The sequence below is a fragment of the Patagioenas fasciata genome, chromosome 6, assembly GCF_037038585.1.
Source record: "Patagioenas fasciata isolate bPatFas1 chromosome 6, bPatFas1.hap1, whole genome shotgun sequence".
In the NCBI taxonomy this organism is placed as follows: Eukaryota; Metazoa; Chordata; class Aves; order Columbiformes; family Columbidae; genus Patagioenas; species Patagioenas fasciata.
This window is the reverse complement of record NC_092525.1, coordinates 12732779-12753248: the sequence shown is the minus strand read 5'-3', so window position 1 is coordinate 12753248 and position 20470 is coordinate 12732779. Positions and strand designations below refer to the sequence as shown.

Here is a 20470-nt window from a genome sequence, read left to right as displayed (position 1 = left end):
GGTCTGTTAATGTAGTAGCTTAACACCTTTTCTTCCTGCCCCCATCCCCATATAATCATCTTGATACTTCCTGTACAGAAAGAGGATGTAATTAATGTAATTAGCAAATATTTTAGAAACCAGTTCCCTCTAAAATTTTCAGAACACACCCATTTTAATTTGCTAGAGTCCCATGTGGTATAATTTTCCCCTCACTCTGTCAGAATAAATTGAGTGGTAGAAGCCACTGCTTTAATAGATGTGGTTTAGAAAAACTGAAGCCATCTTTCTGAAAAATAAGAACCTTGTCCTAATATGAGAAAGAAGCATATGCAGGTGAAGAATTATTTCTAAGTGGTGATTAATATGCTTAAAACTATGCCTGTGTGTCACCCTCATTAGGAAGATTTTAAAAGCAATCCAAGGCTTGTCAGATGAAGCCTAGGTAGGCAGCTGGCTTGAACTTGATCTTAGTGGCTAAGAGGCAGCTAAAACATTGTAAGGGAGAGTATTAAACGTCAGGCACAGCACAGTGTCACAACTGAGGTTTATCAGAGACCTGCCGGAGCAAAATAGATTTACAAACCCATTCTATACTGGGAAAACTAGAGCAAGGTCAATCTCCCACACGTGCTGTAGAAATGTTTTCAGAATTAAGTTGTAACCAGATTATGTTTTGTCTGCTAATGGTCTTCTGAATTCTCTCAGGGCGCAAAGATACTTTCTGCTTTCATCCTCTCTTGCTCTGCGTTGTCTGTTTCTCCTCTTGGTACTTCTCTAAAGGAGCTGGTAAGCATCTCATACTCTTACAAGTTCTCAGCCCACTTTTTAAAGTGAATATATGTCTATCTTTAAAGCTGAATAAGATTTCCCTTTGGCTGACGTGTTTGTTAACTGGCCCAACTAAAGGACAGGTTTTTCTGGGTAGGGGCAAGCTCATTGTTCCAGGATGTTTGTATAGGGAAATCCACCACATACCATTTGTTGCTTTAGGTTTAGGACAACAACCACTGGATATAAGATATTTCACAAGTTTCAAAAGATCTGTCAGATTGTACCTCAGACAAATTCCTGAAGTTGTCACACTAATTGCTATCTGTTATATTAGCGTTTCCCTTCTCATAGCCTGCTAAAAAACTAGCATGTGACTTAGGAACTGCATCTCCATTTACATTAGTCAGGCAAAAGCTGTTGTTCAGCCCCATTCTCTTGTTCCTACATCTCCCAGGAGATTTTGCTCCTGCTCAGGCTCACAATACTGATCCCTCTGGAGCCTTCTGCTGTCATTAAGCCCTGCCACAAAGGAGGGGACACGCACTCAGTCTGGGAGTCCCCTTCTGCTGGCTTCAATGTTCCTGCTACTCCCTTGTTTCCTCTGCCTCACTCAAATGTGTCCTTTTCTGTTTCCCTAATTCCTCTCAAAATGATCACCCTTTTCTTTCTGCTAGATTACCAGGAGGTCAGCTCTCTTGCAGCATGGTGGGCTCTGCTGATGCCGCCGTCTCCCAGGGAGGGGGGCACTGTAGCTGCCCAGTGATGTGGAGATGGCACCGCAGTTAGAAAAACCACAATGTCATCTTGCCTGACTTAAGTGCCTGCCTGGACTAATGCCATACAAAGATCCAGTCCTGCTGCGACCAGATGGCCCTAGCCTATGCAGTACTGCGGGAGCTACTTTATTTAATACCACGTAATACAAAATACTTGCTGAATGTGTCAAATCTTCCCTAGCGCTGCCAACCTGGCTGCAGGCTTCCTCTTACCTGCTGCCTGGGAGCTGCTCCCTGGCTCCGGCACCCCTTCACCTCCAGCTGGGAGGAAATGAGCCACCTTCCAGGATGGGTGCGCAGCCAGGTCCTGCCCGGGGAGGGAGGGAGGGGTAGTGCCTGCACGCCGACACCGCTCTGGAGCCTCTCCAAGGCCAGCAGCAGGTTTGCTGAGACGCCACCCTGCTGGGGAATGCACCTGCCGGGGCGAGAGGTGAGGGTTTGCAGCCTGTCGTTGGCGCTGCCTGGCTGCACCAGGAAGCGGAGCCAGCAGGAGCACCTGTTTCTTGGCGGACGATTGCTGGAGGAAGGGAAGAGATTCTCCCCGTGAGTTCCCTCGGTAGCTCGATACAGTGGAAGGAAAGCCCAGGAAAACCATTGCTGCCAGCCAGAGAACAGTGCCGGGCTCTCATGTGTGGGCAGCGTCTGCTGCAGGTGAGTGAGTCCTCCCCGGGACCCGAGCATGTGTGGGAAGGACCGTACTTCAACAGCAGCTGCTGGCAGGTTTTGGGGTTGCTTCAGACATGCTTCTTAGGAGGTTCTGCCTCTTGCCTCCGCATCATCTCTTCCTTGCGCTGTTGTGTTTTCTCTCAGCACTTAAGGCTCGGGAGTTTCTTGCTCCTTCAGGACTCCCAGGTCCCCCTTGGCAGAAGTGCATCAGGACAGGCTCTGTGGGGTCACAGAGAGGAAGGGGAACATGAAACTTTGTAATGGAGCGTGCCAAAGATCTCCAGATTCCTGTAAAAAGCAGCTGCACACTGACCCCATTGCAACAAGCCCTCCACTACCCTTACCGCCAGAGGCCCCAGAGTTGGTGAAAGAAAGAGACCATCTGCGATCACCCAGGGCTTCCCCAGGGCTTCCAGAATGATGTCTGGTGGCAGGAGTGCTGGTGGGAGGGATGCTCGCTTCTGGGAAAGCATTATCCCTCTGGCAGAGAAGAGAGGGTAGGCTCTCCCCAAATATAGGCTGCGTAGGTTTGCCTGGATTTTGAGCAGCCCCAGAAAGGATGAGCATTGGGAACTGGTGGTTGACATAGCAGCCAGAATAGTGTGGATCTCTTGCCAGGATTTTTGTTGAGCCAGATAGATGCCATATAAAAGCCACATTACTCCTATTCCCTGCAAATTCCTCTAACCCCACTCCTGAGTTATCAGGAGAAGAGAAGGAACCTTCCCACACATCCCAGGGCAGCAGCATTCCCGCTCCCAGGGGCACAGGTAGGCCCTGAGCACTCCAAAATTCAGGACTGCTTCTCTGTGCATTGTTAGTAATTCAGGCATAAAACATGACCTATGAGCTTCTCTTTGAGCTGGAAAAATTGCGTGAAAGGATGGGAAAAGATTGATGCCTATTCTGGGCTAGAGGTTTCTGTGGAGCTGGGTAAGGGGTGACATGAGACACAAAGTGGTGGCGAGTCCATCCCAAACAGCCTATGGCCAGACCTAGCCAAGAAGCGAGTAAGCTGTGATGGACTGGAGAAGCAGGGAAGGAGATGGCTTGTATCTCTTTGAGGCTGCAAGGCTTTGTTGGTTCTCATCTAGATTGCTTGTGCAAATCGTTTTATGTATTATTGTTTATTTTGCAGCAAATCTTGCCAGACCCTGGTCTCCATGATGCTCACATAGCCCACACAGCTGCATAAAACCCTTCCAAAGACTGGAAGCGCTGCAGGAGCCTGTCCCACCCTCGGGGTTCCCCTCCTGGATGCTGTGGGTAAGCAACATCTCATCGTGTACCCTGGGTTGGGAGAGACGGGGGAAGTGGGGAATATTTCAAGAACTGAGTTGTATGTGGCTCTGAAATGGAAATATTAATTAACATACAGTCTGTGGCGTGTCTGTCAGATATCGGACAGTCAGACATAAAAAGCCTGTCCCTAAATAAATAAAGGCATATGCCATTCCCAGGCGGTCGGCAGGCATACATCTCTCACACCTGCAGCCAGCAGTGGCCAGAAATTAGTTGATGATGACCCTGAAATCCCAGTTAAATGTTGTCAGAATAGGAAAAGAGAAAAGAAAGGAAAAAGAAAAAAAAAGCTAAGACATTAACATATTTGTTTTCCTGCGTTCCCAGTGCATTCCTGTTCTTCCTCCCCAGCTGCCGGCCAGCGGTGGGGAAGGACAGCCTGTCTGTTTTTCCTGAGATGTGGCCTTCGGTCAGAAATCATTATGTGATGAGGCTGGTCCTCTTCTTTTTTGTCTTACACATGAAGAGGGGAGAGCTGAAGGTACTGGGTTCAGTGTAAAGTAAATGGTAGAGATTGATATGGTACATGTTGTCAGACTGACTAATCTGATGGTCTAACTGCCTGAAGCTCCTGAAGGGTTTGTGTTATGGTCTGTCCCAGACCAGTGAGAGCAGGTATCCCAAAGGAGAGCTGCAGGGGGGGCAGCTGATGTGAAAAGGCTGTCCTTCTCCAAGGATGCACATTCCTCCCTTCCTGTCAGTCTGATCTGGGCAAACTGATGTGCTGCACAATGCCAAGAAACCAGATCAGCAAAGCTGCTGTGAGATCTTATTTCATCCCTTCTTCAAGGAGCGGTGGGTAACAGACCAGGATAGGGCTTGTTCTGGTTTGAAATATTTCTTAAGAGGTACGCAAGAGAAGGATGAGAGGTAATGCACCAATGCTGAGGAATTGGAAACTATAGTTAGACTTAAGGAAAAAATTATTCATGGTGAGGATGGTTAAACACTGGAATGATCCCAGAGGGACTGTGGATCCTTGGCAGTATCCAGCACCCGAGTGGATGAGGCCCTGAGCTATTCAGTCTGACTTTGAGGTTACCTCTGCTTTAAGCAGGTGGTTGGACCAGGTGACTTCACAAAGTCCCATCCCACCTGAATTGTTCTGAAGGCCAAGCGAGTGTGGATGCTTACAGAGCAAAATATAATATTCCCAGAGCATTTTCAAACAGACAAAAGAAACCATGAGGGCAGTGGAAGTTTTTGCCTCTCCAAATAATTTGTTTAATAGATGTGAATATGACACTAGGAAATGTGTGCCCATAGAGGTCATGCCTTATTTTGTTCTGCAGCCAGATGTTTTATCTTGCTCCATGACCTTCTGCTGAGCAAATAAGAATTAAAATGGTTAAATTTGTAAAAGTAACATGAGAACGCAGTGCTGTAGCTTGCTTTTTGGTCGTGTTTTTCCCCATTGCGGTTTGTACTGTTGTGTTTTTTATTGTTTACTGTTTGACTCACAACTCCTGTGCACAACTTCGGTCAAGCAGCAGAAGGCCACAGACTTTGCACTTCTTCAAGCTTTATGTTTTATTAGTGCAAAATCTCGATGTAATCTACAAACCTGCTATCTACTAGACTCACCCGTTTGCTGGTAAGGACGAGATAAGGCACCTCTGTGCTTGGAGAAGGAAAGGCAGGAGGAAGTAGTGCTTAGCACCAAGCTCGTTTGCATAGGCTGTGAAATGTCTCCAGGCTCAACATCTCATCTCTCTCCTTTGAAAGTGCCCTGAGATATCATGACCTTTTCAGGGGCATGTGTCCTGGGCACCTGCAGACAGCACAAGGTATCTGCTGCCTCGTGCAAAATCAAAGCGCATCCCAGCAGGCACAAATCAGTATACTCAACCACAGCTTTTTCCCCCCTCCTCTAATTGATGTTTTCTGATTGTCCTGGCTCTAGCCAGGAGCTGCAGATCTCCCACCGATCTCCAGGCAGGGGTACCCTCTGCAGCCTGGGTTTCCATGCCCCAGCTTGCTCCCCGCCCAGGGAATTCGAGCACCAGCAGTCGCGCAGGGAAACAGCACAGTATGAGCTCACACGGTGCGATGGGTCCTGGGCCTGCGAGCCCTCCATGGTTAGAGACTTCCTGGACACGTGCTGCCAGCTGGCAGCGTGCCCGCGCCACGTCCAGAGTGACCTCATGCTCCATCACAGCCGGGGAGTGACTCAGGAGGAGCCTGGCCTGACACTGTCAGGCGGTGTCTGGTTCGGGCACCCCCACACTATTGTCCTCTCTTCCCACCCCCACCCCCCACCCTTCGCTTGTCCCCGATGGAGGGGGATTGTGAGGCGTTTGCAGGTAGCAAAGGCGGTGCCAAAAGTGGATGCTGTTTGTGGAGACTGTCTGAGGATGGGGAGAGCTGTGGGAGCAAAGATCCCTGGTGTGTGCAGAGCTGCCATGCGTGGAGGTCACAAATTGTCCCCACCCATCCGTAATGAGCCCAGAGTCCTAGTGCATGCAGAGCAGGGCACAAAGACAGGCAGGGTGTGTGTGGCTGGGCTGGTGGGCTCCTGGAGAGCCCTTTGTAGCAGGCAGGGTGCTGTGTGGTTGTCTTCCCACCCAGGAGAAGTGACAGCTCTGACACAGGGGATCTGCCTCAGCTCCTGTCCCCACCACAGGCTCCTGTGGGACTCCGAGCAGTTTGTGTGCATGTGTCTGTGATGGCTGAGGGTGTGTTGTTATGGTCTGGAGGTGACTGGGGAGGCAGTTCAGGGGTCTCCGGGGTCTGCTCCACATCTCAACGGTTCAACCATAACTCAGCACCCCCATGCCATCCTCCTCAGCACCTCTCCTTGCTTTGGGTACCAGCCGTGCTGGAGGGTCCCTCTGGTGCTGTGGGACCCGCTGGAGCACTCACATGCTGGAGTGGGTCATTACATGAAACAAATGCAAATCGTTTCTATACTTGGAGTAAAACAGTACCCAGAGAAGCATAAAGAGGGCAGGACAATGAGGAGGTGATCAGCCTGGGAAGCTGGGCTGCGGGCTGAGCAAGGCACTGTGCTGAGGGGAGCTCAGCTGAGCCCAGCACCAGGGAGTCCACCTTGCAGCGTTGGTGCCTTTCCCTGCTCCCCTCTGGTGATGCCATGAGGGCTTCAGGGACCAAGAGGAGCAGAGAGGCGAGCAAAATTGCAGGGTGCCAGGTCCCAGCTGTTTGGGGGCGCTTTCCAGGGAAGCGCTGAGGCCACTGGACAAGTAACCATCACATTTCTGTAGGGGACTAGGCAGGAAGGACCGCCGGTGGTGCAGGGGTAGGGACAGGGCTGAGGACATGCAGACCGGGCAGCTCTAACTCTTCCAACAACTGGACTGGAAGGGTTAAGCCCCAGTCCTGACCCCCACCTCCTGCTGTCGTTCTGGGCAGCAGAGCCAGTTGGTGACAAGAGGCTGATGCTGATGAGGGAGCATGTGAAGTCAGAGATGTGAATGGAGCTTTATCCCAGCCAGGACCTGCCCCTGCTCCATCCCTGCCCTGCTGCCAGCACCAGCTGCGGGCAGAGTCCTGTGGGCAGTGATGTGCCAGCAGCCTCTGAGCGCAGGAGTCTCACCCCTGGGGCAGCTGAGCCCCCCTGCAGTGCATGGAGGTCTCCCAGGAAGGCGCATGTTGCTGACCTGTGCTCCAGTGCACGGGGCTTTGGAGAGGAAAAGGTCTGCAGGCCACCCTTGAACAACCGAGGCCCAGGGTTTGGCAGGGGATTGTTTGGTACAGGGGAGCATGGTTAGTCTCTGTTTAATGCTAACTTCTCTTCTTGACTCTTTCAGATGAAGCACACAGGAAAGGAAGGACATGGCCCTTGTAGTTCCCTTATGATGCTGCTCTGGGGATGCTCCACTATGTCCTGCAGCCCTGCCTGGAGGGTGGGCTCAGCCTCAGCACATGGACCATAATTCTCCAGGTGGCACTGCTGCAGAAGGGGGCTCCACCAGGCTCCATGTGACAGAGGCATCCCTGCTTGAGAAATGTGTCTGCCTTCGCAATCATTGCTGTCTTGACCTTCCACTTTGCTGTAAGGATCTAGCCTCATCTGTGTGACCACCCTGCCGTGCCCTCCCCACCCAGCTGCCCACCATGCCAGAGCTGGCAGAGATGAGCACCCCCCGCACCCCTGCAGACGTGGATCACATCCAGAGGAATATCCTGGATGAGCACGTGGAGCTCTGGTGGTTCCAGGACCCCAAGAAGTCCATCCTGTGCTATGGGATGGCTGTGATGCTGATCCTGGCTTGCGGGATCGGGGGCATCATCCTGCTGTATAGCACGAGCAGCCGCTCTGGGGAGTGGCGGCTGGCGGTGGGCACCACGCTCTGCCTCCTGGCCCTGCTTGTGCTGCTGAAGCAGCTGCTGAGCTCTGCAATCCAGGACATGAACTGCATCCGCAGTCGGGATCAGATCGAGCTCCTGAAGAGCGGAGGATTCTCAGACTGCTTGGTGCTGCTGCTCAGCGCCCTGGTGCTGCTTATCTGTGGGGTCGTGCTCACCACACTGTCCACCACGACCATGCAGCTCAGCCCTGCCCGGCCACTGGCCAGCATGTTCACCAGTGGGGTTGTCCTCCTGACTGCTGGCAGTGCCATCCTCCTCTGCCTGCTGCTCTACCTGCTCTGCACCTCCTGCCGCCGGGCTGCTCCTGGGAGCCTGGAGACTGGCGAGATCCGTGTCTTCACCATCTCCGGCCGCCTCACTGCAAACAGGCGGCTTCCTCCCACCTCCAGCATGGCGAACCTCATCTGACCCAGGACACCCCTGCGTGAGCCTCACTGGATACAACCCGTCAGGAGAGCTTGTGCTGGCCTTTCCCCAAGGAAGGACGACTGTTCTGGGGTGCCTTGCACTTCTTTCAAAGATGACTGGCATTTGCATTGCCCAGGTTGACGGTGCAGCAGGGACCTGGGTTGTCTGGATGGGCTCCGTGGCCGGGTGCATTAGGAGCGCAGCACTGCCCTGGTTGGCATTTTATCTCCACAAAGCCTTCTGCAACAGCTGCTGCCTACCTGGCTGTGACCCTGTCACAGAGTTAAGGTGAGCCTGTCCTGTACCCCTGGGGACCCCAGTACTTGCTTGGTTCCTGCAGCTCCTGGGGCTGTGTTGTGCACCCTCCTGGCAGGAGAGGCTGTGACTGTGGGCAGTATAAAACTACCCTGTGCTCCATGCAGAGCTGCCAGCTCAGTCCCCTGTCTCAGCTGCTACCAGTGCTTTGTGCCTCTGCACCCGTGAAGGTGGGCACACATCGACCATGCTGTAATGCCCTGTGTCGTGTGCCACTTCACTCTGAGGCTGTGGGACCCCTGAGCAAAGCAGAGCCTCTAGGAGCTGAGGAATGGCAGAGAATATTCTGTGTGTCAGCAGGCGCCCAGTGCAAGCAAAGGGAGCTTGGGGGGCAAATACAGCTGCAAGGGTTGCTCCCAAGACAGCACATGTGTGCCTGTGGGAGGGAGCGTGGGATTTGTGTGGGATTCTGTGTGGCAGAGCCCCCAGCATGGCCAGGCCTCACATGAAATGCCGTTTGTATTTGCAATGCCAGGATCTGTTCCAATATTACCTTCCTGCAGCCCACCATATTTTGTGGTTTATTGGAGGGGTGATCAGAGGGTGTTGGTGTCAGGGCCCTGATAGGTTCTCAGTGCTGTACTGTATGCTGGGGCTCTGTTACCACACCAGTGTGCTGCAGCCATGCAAGCCATAAACAGCCAGGTGCAGTCACTGGGGGCTGGCGATGGGATGCCCGAAGCCCAGGGCTGGGTCTGGTCCCAGCGAGCACTGCTGCCCTGCAAGGACGACGCGAGGGGAGAGCTGCTGCCCCCAGACAGGGGTTTCCCAAGCAGAGGCACCTCTGCTGCTGCGGGAGCGCTGCAGCTCGTCCCAGCCCCTGCGTGTTCCTGCACTGGTTCTGTCTCCCAAGTGCTGCAGCTGCTGCGAGGCAGAAAAGTTCTGCTGCTGCTGCTGCCTGAGCCTTACCTGGAGCTTTTTTGGTGTTTTATCTCTACAAGGTGTCTATCACTGAGGTGCCTTTCCCAGAGGGAGACTAACATCTCACCCCTGGGAGCTTTTCCTGTGACTTGAGGCTACCTTACCTGTCAAAATTTTCAGTTCCTCCATAGACTCACAAATCATTTCCCTGCTCTTTCCACAGACACAGATTATAACCTCCTAGTGAAGCTGCTCCTCTGCAGCCTTCATCTTCTTGTCAGCTCTCGTCTCTCCCTTAACTGAGCTGCTCTGCCCCAGCTGTTATTTTTGCTCATTATTTACTAAGTTCCCTCTGTAATGGAACAAGACTGAGCTATTCTTTTTTCATGCCTTGTAGCAGATCTATTTGGAAGCGGATAGTAGCTCATTCCCTTAGTAACAGCACAAATCACTGTCCATATTACACCTGGAGGCAGTGTCAGAGTTCAGCAGCAGTGAACCCCACCAGGTATATCCTGGACAGTGAGGATTTCATCCCTTTGCAGCTCCAGACCACACCATCCCCAATGCACTCAGTTCACATGAGGGCACTTCTGTGCGTTCACCTGCTCTTGTCCTGCTCCTGCTGGCTTTCCTTCCACCAAGGCCTTGGATAATTTCCCCCAAAGTATGGGAATATCATTTTGGCTTACATTTTCTGGATCTATGTTTTTTCTACATTTTTCTCTGTCACTTTCACATCATCCATAGGTTTTATTAAACTGCTGTTTCTTCCTCTCTCTTTATCTGCTCAAGATTTCAGAGCATGTTACTAAGATCAGGTCTTTCTGTGCTAAATCCTCTCCAAATTCTTTCCCTCTGGGCGGTTTGACCCCAGATCCAGCAGCGACCTCCTTGCATACGCAGGGAGGGACAGACCAGAGCTGGACAGTTTTGCACCATCACTGCTGCTACTCCTCTGCACATCTGTGTCGGTGCATGTGCAGTTGTGCAAAGCTGCGCCACCTCTGCCTGCGCCAGTGTTTTGGTGGTCACTCCCAGCTGCAGGTGTGGACAGCCCACAGCTGCCTGCACGCCAGCTGTTTTGCACATCTGGGCATTTCTGTGAAGATGCATGACTGTGCCCAGCTCGCAGGTCTGTACTGCCTCCATGTCACTGTGAATCCTCCCACCCCTCATAGCCCCTCCAAAATGTGCCTCAAGTGCCCATGACTTGTGTCAGAAAAGGATGCTTGGGGGCTGTGTCAGCAGTGTAATGAAATAACAGCTACCAACAGGCTGTCCCAAAGATGGCATTTTGGGTGTCTGGCTGCCCCGATGACAGCCTGCTCTGCCCCAGGCACTGGCTCACCTCTACAGCAGTACTGGGTTGTTCCTTTCTCCATCCCTGTGGTATGTGTGAAAATACGTAATAAAGTGCTGTGGAAGTTGACGGTGTTGAGGGCTGATGCTTGAGTGCTGGCCTCTCTGTGGAATGAGAGGTGGAAGGGCTGTGCAGAGCTGGGCTCTGCACAGGATGAGCTTAGGGCAGAAATCATGGCAGCGCTCCTGTCCCTATTGATCTGGTTTATCAGTTAGTATGGCAATGCCACCACAGCCCCCTAAATGCATGTACTTATTTCCTGATATCCAACTCCCACCTCCAGATGTGCATGCATCTCCTGCTGCTTAAGGACCTAGACACAACAGTCCTTCTTACCACTGCTCTGTGAACCCAAAATCTTGCCATGGCCCTGAAAGGAGCTCATGGGACACATGCAAAGCCCTCCGAATATGTTGGTGCTGGCTGGTTTGTTTACAGAGAAGCTGTTTCGCCCTGTGGTAGGGCCGATCCTTGAGCCTTGCAGCAGCAGCAGCAGCTGCCTGTGGCAACCCTGGAACCAGCCTGCCTGCATACCTGCTACTGCTCCCATCCACTGGCCTCACCTGCTGCCCTTCCGCAGCTTCCTGGGGCCACCCCCCTTGAGAAGGCTCCTCCTTTTCTGCTCTGACCCGCTTGTATTCCCAGCTCATGCCAGATGCATTTCCCCCCACGAGAACTGCTGGGGTCCTGCCCGCTTGCGCTGGAGTTCCCCCAAGCAGGGGCAGAGGGGCTGCATTAAAGAATAAATGGATGGGCCTCCCAGCAGGGTCAAAGCAGACAAGCAACCCACCATTAGGTACTGAGAGATGAGAGTAAGAGAGATCCTGGATAAATAAGCCTGGGAAGCCATCATATTTTTCATCTCCTTTAAGACATCACTGAGACCAAAAGTAAAATATTGTACCTAACATGAGTTCGTGGGATTGAAATACATCTTGAAAAGGTCAGAGAATACTTTCCAAAAGATAACTGAAATGCAATTTTTTAGCCCTCAGATTTAAGTCTCTCATGTTATCTGAAAGATGTTAGAAATTTCAAAAAATTACATGTATTGTATTTTCACAGGCAGCTGTTAGGATCAGCCCAGAAGGCAAAACATGAGGCAGCGACTGCAAAAGTAAATCACAGTATAGAAATATGCTATTTAAGAGCAAACACTGTCTGGCTGCTAAAACAAGCTAGCAGGCTTTCCTCCTCCTCCAGGCTTCAAACAGCACTTTGTTCCCTCTCTGGAAGGTGCTGTAAGTCAAGTGGCTGTATCACACATCCAGTGCCTGAGACACTTTGGTTTACATTCTGTGACGTGTATTATTTACTTTTGTATACATTGTGTTCTATAAATATCTTAATAAGCAGAGAAATACAAAGGCAGCTTACAGTGAAATGTAGGTTTGAAGGAGATGAGGGAACTAGCAGTGTGGCAGGGCTGCAGGAAATGCCATCCCTGTGATGATCCTTCATGCTCCGGAGCATGATGGAGAGATTCCCAGGCTATCAGGGATGGTAACGACTGGGCTGTGCCCTGGGAAATATTCCCAGCTGGATGGTACCAGCCTTGTGAATCACTTACTGAGGGTAAATGCTGCTCCTGCTCCCTGCTTTTAAATCCAGCACGAGCCACAAGGGCATGACCGGCTACAGCAGAAAAAACATGGAGTTACCTGTGTCTCATGTGCTGTTTATCATACCACAAAGATGACAGGAATGCAAAAATTATAACGTTTGTATAACTCCACGGTTAGAAATACATGGCTTTGTAATGGGCGCCAGGGGACAGGGCTGTCTCGCCCCAGCGCACGTGTTTGCCTGGTGCTGCAGAACTGACACGGGAAAGGTAAGTGCCTTTCTAGCACGTCTTGCTGGAGAAGGAGGAGAGAAAACTGTGAACAAACACAGCGGGAAGGAATACTGGAGAGACCTTCACGGGCTGTGATGATGCACCAGGGCTGCCTGCACCTGATCAGGTAACAGATTTGTTTGCACAGGAGTACTTGTTGTGCCACAGACCTGTTCTCTCACCACCACAGTTAACAACAAATGTATTTATGGTCTTTGAAAGGATGTGTAAAAAAAGCCACACTCCAGCTGTGGTCCTGGGGGTCTTGTCCCAGTATGGCTGATGGGAGAGCCCCAACAAACCATTGCAGCCAGAGCAGGGTTAAATCATGCTTTAATCACACCATGGAGTGACACTGCATTGAGGGACAGAGCAGGGCTGGGGTCAGCACCATGGGGCAGCGGGGCCGGTGCCCAAGAGCCCATAGAGCACCAGGACAGGCTCTTCTTCCCATCCCACCAGGATGCCCAGGTGCGATAGGCACCATCTCCTTCATCATCAGCATCCAAGCAGTGCAGGGAGAGCAGCAGTGGGTCCAGCATCACCATGCTAGTCCAGCCCCTCTGGCATCACGCTGTGGCACCATGGGTCTGGCTGCCTTCAGCATCCATCACCATTCTGAGACCATCCCTCCTCCTCCTCCTCATTGCTCCTTTCTGCCTGTCCCCAGCCACGTGGGGCCAAAAGCCAAGGGCAGGTGGGAAAGGGCAGGAAGGGGATGGAGGTGGATGAACAGTGAGAGGCCACAGCGGTGGTGTCTGGGCTGCAGGCTCAGATGGAGAGGTGTGACTCCCGCTCCTCCTCCTCTGGAAGATGCTCGCTTGGCTGGATGTAGTTGTCCTCAATGAAGCCGTCGTCATCCTCAGCTTGCAGGTCAGCAGCACCGGGCATGGGGTGGCTCTCGCTGGCCCCCTGGCCTGAGAAGCCCCTGTCCCAGGTGCTGCCATCCTCCATGGGGCTGCCTCCAATCGAGCTGGTTTCAGGCAGCGGCCGGTGGCGGTAGCTGGCCAAGTTCTTGTGGAAGAGCTTGCACTTGGCAGCCAGTGCAATCAGGATGGAGATGGCGATTGCTGCCACCAGGAAGCCCACCAGGTATGGCCAGCTCCTTCCTCCCTTCCTGGCAGGTGGTGTGGTGGCTATGGTGCAGGAAAGCCACATGAGGGCACAGCAGGTCAGGCTGGAACCCCTCAGCAGCCAGCCCTGTGCATGCCTGCGGCGTGGAGCCAGCACTGGATTGCTTTCCTTAGGAGCAATATAAATGCTCTTCATCAAGAGCTAGCAACCAAGGGCATGTGAACACTGTGGGGAAAGCTGCCAGTCGGCTGTTTGATACGGCTGCCCATCACCGTTAATTCTGCCTTCTGTGTAGCTCTGTGGCCTCTGCTAACTTTTCTGTTGCAAAGCCAGCAGACACCTCCAGGTGGTGGCCACCCTCCCCATCAAGCCACCACTGGAGGCCACCCTCCCCACCAAGCCACTGTACCAGCCATTGGCTGGGCAGCCTGAGCCCCTGGGGCTGCAGGTGAGAGCAGGGGGTCTCCACCTGCGGTCCCCTCTGAGGTGATGGAGGGCAGGAGGGAGCTACACCTTTCAGACACCTCCATGGGTGCACAACTTACCATTGCTGTGGGTCACTGTGACCTGCTGCACTGTGCTCACTCCCCGAGGAAACCGCTGCTTCATCTGGCAGCCCAGGTCCTGGAAATCCAGAGCTGCGACCTCCGAGCCCCGCAGCCCCGGGGGTGATGCGCAGGTCACCTGTACAGCTGGGAGACACACAGGCTAAGGTGGGATGGAGGTCTTCACCTGTCCCCTTCCTAGTTTAGAAAATATGATCCATGCTTGCTCCTGGGTTGATGGGATGCATCACGAGGTGTTCCTGGCTCTGCCCTCCAGCCTCGATGGCCCTCAGCACATTGTAAGGCACAACCAAAGTAAAAATTCCTGACCAAAGAAGCATGCAAGTTTGTGACTGTGGTTAGCAGGCTCCTTGTAAAAGGATAATGCTGAATTCATGAATACTGAAAGAAACCCCACTGCTGCAGGTCTGCTCTTGCCTGGGAACTGAACTGAGAGGGCTGGAGCCGGATCCAGCTCCACAGGGGGAGCTGCCAAGTGTTCAGTGGCTCTTGACAACATGGCCACTCCACATAGATACATACAGGTTGATTTAGGGGTTGAAAAATATGTGTACCCCTTTTCCCAGAAAGTGGCTAAATTATCCTGTCTGTTGTTCCTAGAAATCTTTGATATCGTGTGTAACTGCAAGTAAGGAACTGACACATTTCAGTTCTGTGTCCCTCAACAGTGTGGGAGAGGTCTCTGGGGAGCCATCTCAGAGCCAGCCCAGGGGTCAGGGCAAAAGGATTGAGCAGGACTGCTGCACCCAGAGGTCCTCCTGCCCGACACCTCTTTTACCCCTCACCCCTGCCCGCTCACCTTGCCTGCGCCACAGCCACTGCTGCAGAGGGTGTGCGCTGCAGTCGCAGACCCAGGGGTTCCCTTCCAGCCGGACCTGCAGGACTGCCTCCATCAGCTGCAGGCTCAGGGCGTCCAGAGACTCCAGCGCGTTGTGCTGCAGATCCAGGTGGAAAAGAGCCTTCAGCGGCAGGAAGAGAGGGACCTCAACCTCTTGCAGACTGTTATTTCTTAGGAGCAATGTGTGCAAGTTTCCCAAGCCCTTGAAAGCGTCCGTGTGAAGGTAGGTGATGCTGCAGCTGCTCAGGTCCAGCAAGCGCAGTGCCCTGAGGTTGGAGAAGACTGCTGGGCTCAGTGCCAGCAGGGCATTGCTAGAGAGGTTGAGGGAGTGCAGGGAAGGGAAATGCATCAAGAGAGTCCCATGACGGGGCATGACCAAGTTGTTGAAGGAGAGGTCCAAATCGGTGACGTTGCTTGGAAGGGAACTTGGAGCGTGCAGGAGGCTCTTCCCACTGCAATTGGCCCATCCCTGGGAAAAAAAAAGCTGCTGTCTGACATAGGCTTTCTACGCTGGGGAGGATCTCTAGACTGAGACTCCCCAGAGGTTCAAATGTCTTAGTTAATTACCCTTGTAGATTTTAAAAAAGCAAAGATACAAACAGGTGTGAAAAACACAAGCTGCCAATTTTGTGTGGGGCAAAGATAAATGTAGAAAGATGAGCAGGACAAACCAGGAGTGAGAGCAGCCAGCTGAAGGGGAGCTGGGGGAAACACAAACAGATGGTGTGGGTGTGAAGGGACCAAGTTGTCACCCTCCTATCCTCCCTTATAGGGCAGTTGTCACACAGCATCAGCTTGCAGAGGGCCTTCCTCTTCCTCGCCCGGATCCCCATCTCCAGCCCCCAGGAGCTCTTGTGTGGCACAAGGGCACAGGGATGCGGGTGAGACCCCAGCCCACTGTGAGGGCAGGCAGGGGCACGCAGGCAGTGACAGGCAGATAAGCGGGCAGGGGCAGCCAGCCAGGCTGCAAAGCGCTGGGCACATGCACCAGGCACCTGTGTCAAGAGCTGCTCCCTGGGACTGGTGCAGGATACCCCAGCCCTGCCTCCAGCCCTCCTGCGTTTCAGAAGATATATGGTGCATGGCAGCAGCTTAGTGCAGGCTGGCTGTGGCTACACTAGTAGACAAACCAGACCAGTGAATACATGCTGTCCCAAAACGCCAGCAGTACATGCTGGATTGATCGATCAACCCACATGCATTGATTTTTCCCCCCAAAAGAGCAGGGTGGGCAAATTCAAGCTGGTTTGGGGGAGCAGTCCGCAGCATGTGTTACACCTGCCTGTGCTTTGGGCCAGCTGCCCAAACTGAAGTTGTCAGAGAGCAGGTCAGCAATTTAAGTTTGGTTGGGCAGGCATGAGCTCCTGCTTGATGCCATTTTTGGGCCCCACAGGCAGATAAGCTTGAAGTTTGCTGTGGTCTGTAGCCCTGGCTTTGTAGGTCTGGCCGCTTTCCAGCTAGCCAGCCTCTCCGCTTCCTTGCCTCTCGCGTGATCCTCCTGCTGTTCACCTAAATCTCCTATCAGGTTCTGCTGTCCCTGCTCACTGGAGGAACAGATGTACACTTATAAACCTGGGCTGCCAAGGACTGGGTTATAATGAGGATAAGCAATGGGGCAGCTGCACAGGTCCTGTCTCAAGCTCACATAGGGCTGGGCATGAGGAGTCAGGGGAAAACAGCAAAAATCTTTTGAGAGAGTATCTGAGAGCTCCATGGGCAGGTCTGCCCTGTACCATCCGCCTGCGACAGCAGCTTTTTCTGCCTCCTCCTGGCTCCTGCCCGGCACAGCCGAGCCGCTGGCTGCGGCATTTGTCCCGGAGGGATGGGTTAGTTATATTTCCCGCTCCTCACCAGACGCTCAGGGATCCTGACCCCACAGTTGCGCTGACCCTGGCTTTGGTCACTGCATCACCATGCAGTGAAGGGAGTAAGGTGGTGGGAGCCCCTCGGGGATGTGCCGTGCTGCTGCTCGCCATGCGCTCCTTATCAGCAGCTGTGTTATGGAAGCAGCCAAGAGACCCCCAGAGTCAGAAACGCCATTGCTCAGGCAATGCTTTGCCAGCCCTGCTGTGCTTTGTTGAACAGGCTGGACAATGTGACGTGTTCAGCCTGAGGCTGGGAGCAGGGGTGCTGCTGGGCAGGGACAGGGGACCTGCAGGGCTGGGAGGAGGACAGCCAGACTCCAGGTGTGGGTGACCCATCCCTGTGGCTGGTGGCCAGTGGCACAGCACATCTCCCAGAACACTCCACTTGCTCCCATGGGTTATCATTGCTCGTTGTGTCTCAAGCCATGCAGAGTGGGATCAGCCTGCCAGGGCCTGCCGCCCCGCAGGCGCACGGTGCCAGCACCCCAGCCCTGCTGGCAGGACCGGCAGTGGGGTGCCCCTGCCCACCCCCGGCTGCTGCCCACACCAGAGTCCCCTTGGCCCCCCTACCTGGTGGTCAAGGCTGCAGGGGTGTCCTGTCACCACCGACCAAGCGCAGAGGAGGCTGCAGACCCCGAGCAGGCAGGCAGGAGCCATTTGGCTCCAGGAAACTGCTGGGCAGAAAAACAAGTCTCAGAGCAAGTGGGGAAGCCGGCAGAGCCAGCCGTGCCGAGCAAGGTGTGGCCACAGCCACACAGCCTGGGGCCCCCGCCAAGCCCCCGCGCCCCAGCCACACGGCCCTGCAGACCACCAGCACCTGCGAGCCAGCGTGGGGGCCGCCACGGCCCGGCGCTCTCCCGCGGGCTGTGCGCGGGTGAAAGGTGGTGGCACCAGTTACACATTAACCACCGCACCCAACATCTCTCACGCGCTGCCTCCCATGGCGGGCAACTGGGGACTGCCAGCATCCGCCTGGCAGACCATGGGGTGCTGTGAGGGTGTCTCGGTGGGAGCAGAGCACTGAGAGGTGCTGGGGGGGCAGAGGAGGAGGGGGGCACCTCTGTGGCATCCACCCTGAGATGGCCATGCTTGAGGAGAGCAGCCCCCAGCCGCTGTGCCCCCGCTCCATGCACCTAGTGCAGGGGCATGCAGCAAACCTCAGCTGAAGAAGCTGGTGCTGAGGCAGCAGGAAAGTTTCCTACAGGAAAATCAGAGTCTCACTGGGACTCAGGCGGAAAGGTGTTTAAAACATACAACAAACTGGCAGGTCCCTGGGCCCCACAGTGGCTCGGTAGTGTTGGCTTTCCAGCATCAGGGAGTTGCTAGTAAAATTTGTGATTTCCTTGAGCCATCCTCTGAAGGTCCCAGAGGATGGGGGTGCCCCCTGCCTCCGGCACCCTCACACAGACCCACCTCTCATCAGCAGTGCTCCCTGCCAGCCCTGCTGTGGAGTCACAGAAAATCAGGGAAATCGTGTCAAAGCAGCATCTTGCAGATGTTTGCTGGCACATGGTTGGGCAGGATGTGCTCCCATGCCCATGGGTGCTGGAGCGGCTGAGAAGCCAAGGGCTGGCAGAGGCACAGCCTGGGCAGGGGAGGTGCTGCCAGCACCCACTCCCAGCTTGGGCTCTGCAGCAGGATGGAGCCCCCAGCTCTGCACCACTCATCACTCTCCATTGCCACTCACCAGCAGGAAGCCGCCTGCCAACAAGAGCACTGTGGCTCTGCAGTTTCCATTCTGGCGGTGGCCAGCACAGGGCGGCCCAGCTTCCCCCAGCTGTCAGGAGGCTCCTCCACGGCCACGCGTCCCACCCTTTCCTCAGGGACATGGCTTCCCAGCAGCACATCCTTGATCCTGTGAGCTTGCGCCGAACACAAGCGTAGCCAAGCAGCTGCCTGGTCCCCAGCTGTCCTGACATGCGACCGGGCAGGCTGGGGGTGCTTGGCCACCCTGCTCCTGAACTGCTCTTCTGCCTCACGGCAGCAGCCCTTAACTCAGCGTTGCAGGTCCCTGGGACCCACCATGCACACAAACCAAAACAAACAACCAGACAAACAGGGCTAGAAAACGTTGCTGAGGCAACCCAGGCCACCGGTGGATTCGCAGGGTGTTTGCGTTTCCTATCAGGAAATGTATCGGTGTGTTATGGTTTCTGGCATCTGGTGCTGTGCATTAAAATATGCAAATGATAACAAAAAGGGGTATTTTTATTACTCTCTTTTTTTTTTTTTAGCCCATCATGATTCAGCAAAAAATTTGAGGTCTGTGGATTCAGCAGAAATTCAGGTGCTTTCAGTGTGCTGTGGGTTGGGCAGCTGGAGCTTTTTGTGTTACAGGAGAGCAAGGGTGGTGAGCTGCTTTGGCTGGGCTCAGCTGCACCCAGCTCCCTGGTTCCTCCTCTGGAGCTACATAAGGTTAAACTGGAGCTTTAGGGTCCTGGTTGGGTCTCCCCACAAAATCTGACAGAGAGGTTTTCCACCCCACCTCCCAACCAAGGGATCTGCACAGGTAGAAACCTCTTATCCAGATGTTCCTAGAAAAAATGCAAGGGGACAAATCAGCTTAGGTTAGCCCCCTTGCTGGATGCCTGAGATCTTCTGGGCATCACCTGGTGTGGAGATCTGATGCCAAATGGTTCCCATTTCCAAAAAGAGCAAAGCAATGTGCCAGTTGCCCTCAGGCAGTAAGAGCAGCCATGCTGTGCTCTCTGGAGGTGCACACCGCATGGCCCGCAGTTGCAAAGCCTTCCCATAAAGCCTGTTTGGTCTGTGTAAATAATCCTGTCCTCAAAGTGATTCCTCACATCAGAGGACATTTCACAGAGTGCATCATCACTCACGGCTGTGCACATGCTGCTGGGGGAGCACAGCACATGTGTGCTCTCTCGTTACTGCCCCACATGCAGCATATGTAAGCACACGCTGGCACGATGGCAATTACAGTTCTGAGTGAGACTGACCTCTACAGCCAGTGAACTTGGGGAAGAAGCCATTTATTTATCTATTCATGTACCTGTCCTGCTTCCTGCAGCTGTACAGAGGTGTGGATGAGCCCCTGACCCAACACTCCTGCAAATGAGCTTGGGGTTGGCCGGGCAAACAGGGACATGGGAGATTCTGGGAGAGAACGGACAGCAGCAGGGACCAGCCTCAACTGCCCAGCCCCTGCGTGTCCCGCTGTGGGCTGGCCAGGCACATGGCATTTACATGGTGGTTGTGCCTCAAGTGCCCTCAGGGTCTCCCAAAAACAGAGTCCCTTGCCTACACACAGCCCATGGCAAAACACCAGGCTTAGTTTTTCAGTCAAATGTGGGCAGTTGCATGCAGTGTCCCAACTTTCTCAGACCCTCTCCATCCCTCCCATCAGGGATGGCCGGGTGGCTGTGCTGGGGGACCCCTGCCCGCTGCCATCCCTCCCTCAGCATGCTGCGGGCACCGTGTGGCCCCGGAGAGCACTGTAAATAGACGGAAGTGATGAATGGATTTCCCCTTCCTTTCCATGTGTGCTTTAGATTTT

General features: G+C 53.8%; 2 protein-coding genes across 3 annotated transcripts; one reads left to right on the top strand and one right to left on the bottom strand.

Annotated features, from left to right (window-relative positions):
- Positions 1 to 7291: 7291 nt before the first annotated feature.
- TMEM125 (transmembrane protein 125) lies at positions 7292 to 9400 on the top strand. The gene has a single exon (XM_071809850.1). The coding sequence runs from the start codon at positions 7572 to 7574 to the stop codon at positions 8232 to 8234; it is 663 nt and encodes a 220-aa protein (XP_071665951.1). The 5' UTR covers positions 7292 to 7571; the 3' UTR covers positions 8235 to 9400.
- A 3526-nt stretch (positions 9401 to 12926) lies between these two features.
- Positions 12927 to 17833, bottom strand: C6H1orf210 (chromosome 6 C1orf210 homolog). Of its 2 annotated transcripts, none has more exons than XM_065842512.2 (5): positions 17771 to 17833; positions 17524 to 17624; positions 15050 to 15557; positions 14230 to 14376; positions 12927 to 13746 (listed from the first exon to the last, which is right to left on the bottom strand). In XM_065842512.2, the coding sequence occupies exons 2-5, from the start codon at positions 17608 to 17610 to the stop codon at positions 13382 to 13384; spliced, it is 1107 nt and encodes a 368-aa protein (XP_065698584.2). In that variant the 5' UTR covers positions 17611 to 17624; positions 17771 to 17833; the 3' UTR covers positions 12927 to 13381. The 2 variants fall into 2 exon arrangements, with proteins under 2 accessions (XP_065698584.2, XP_071666048.1); XM_071809947.1 differs by having other exon boundaries at positions 17524 to 17627; positions 17771 to 17818.
- Between the last annotated feature and the right edge of the window lie 2637 nt (positions 17834 to 20470).

Coding starts and splice junctions, on each gene's coding strand:
- TMEM125 (XM_071809850.1), top strand. CDS start 7,572: ATGCCAGAGCTGGCAGAGATGAGCACCCCCCGCACCCCTGCAGACGTG.
- C6H1orf210 (XM_065842512.2), bottom strand. CDS start 17,610: ATGGCTCCTGCCTGCCTGCTCGGGGTCTGCAGCCTCCTCTGCGCTTGG. Junction 15,558..17,523: donor CCTGCAGCCTTGACCACCAG/GTAGGGGGGCCA, acceptor TTTTTTTCCCAG/GGATGGGCCAATTGCAGTGG. Junction 13,747..14,229: donor CACAGTGACCCACAGCAATG/GTAAGTTGTGCA, acceptor CCTGCACCATAG/CCACCACACCACCTGCCAGG.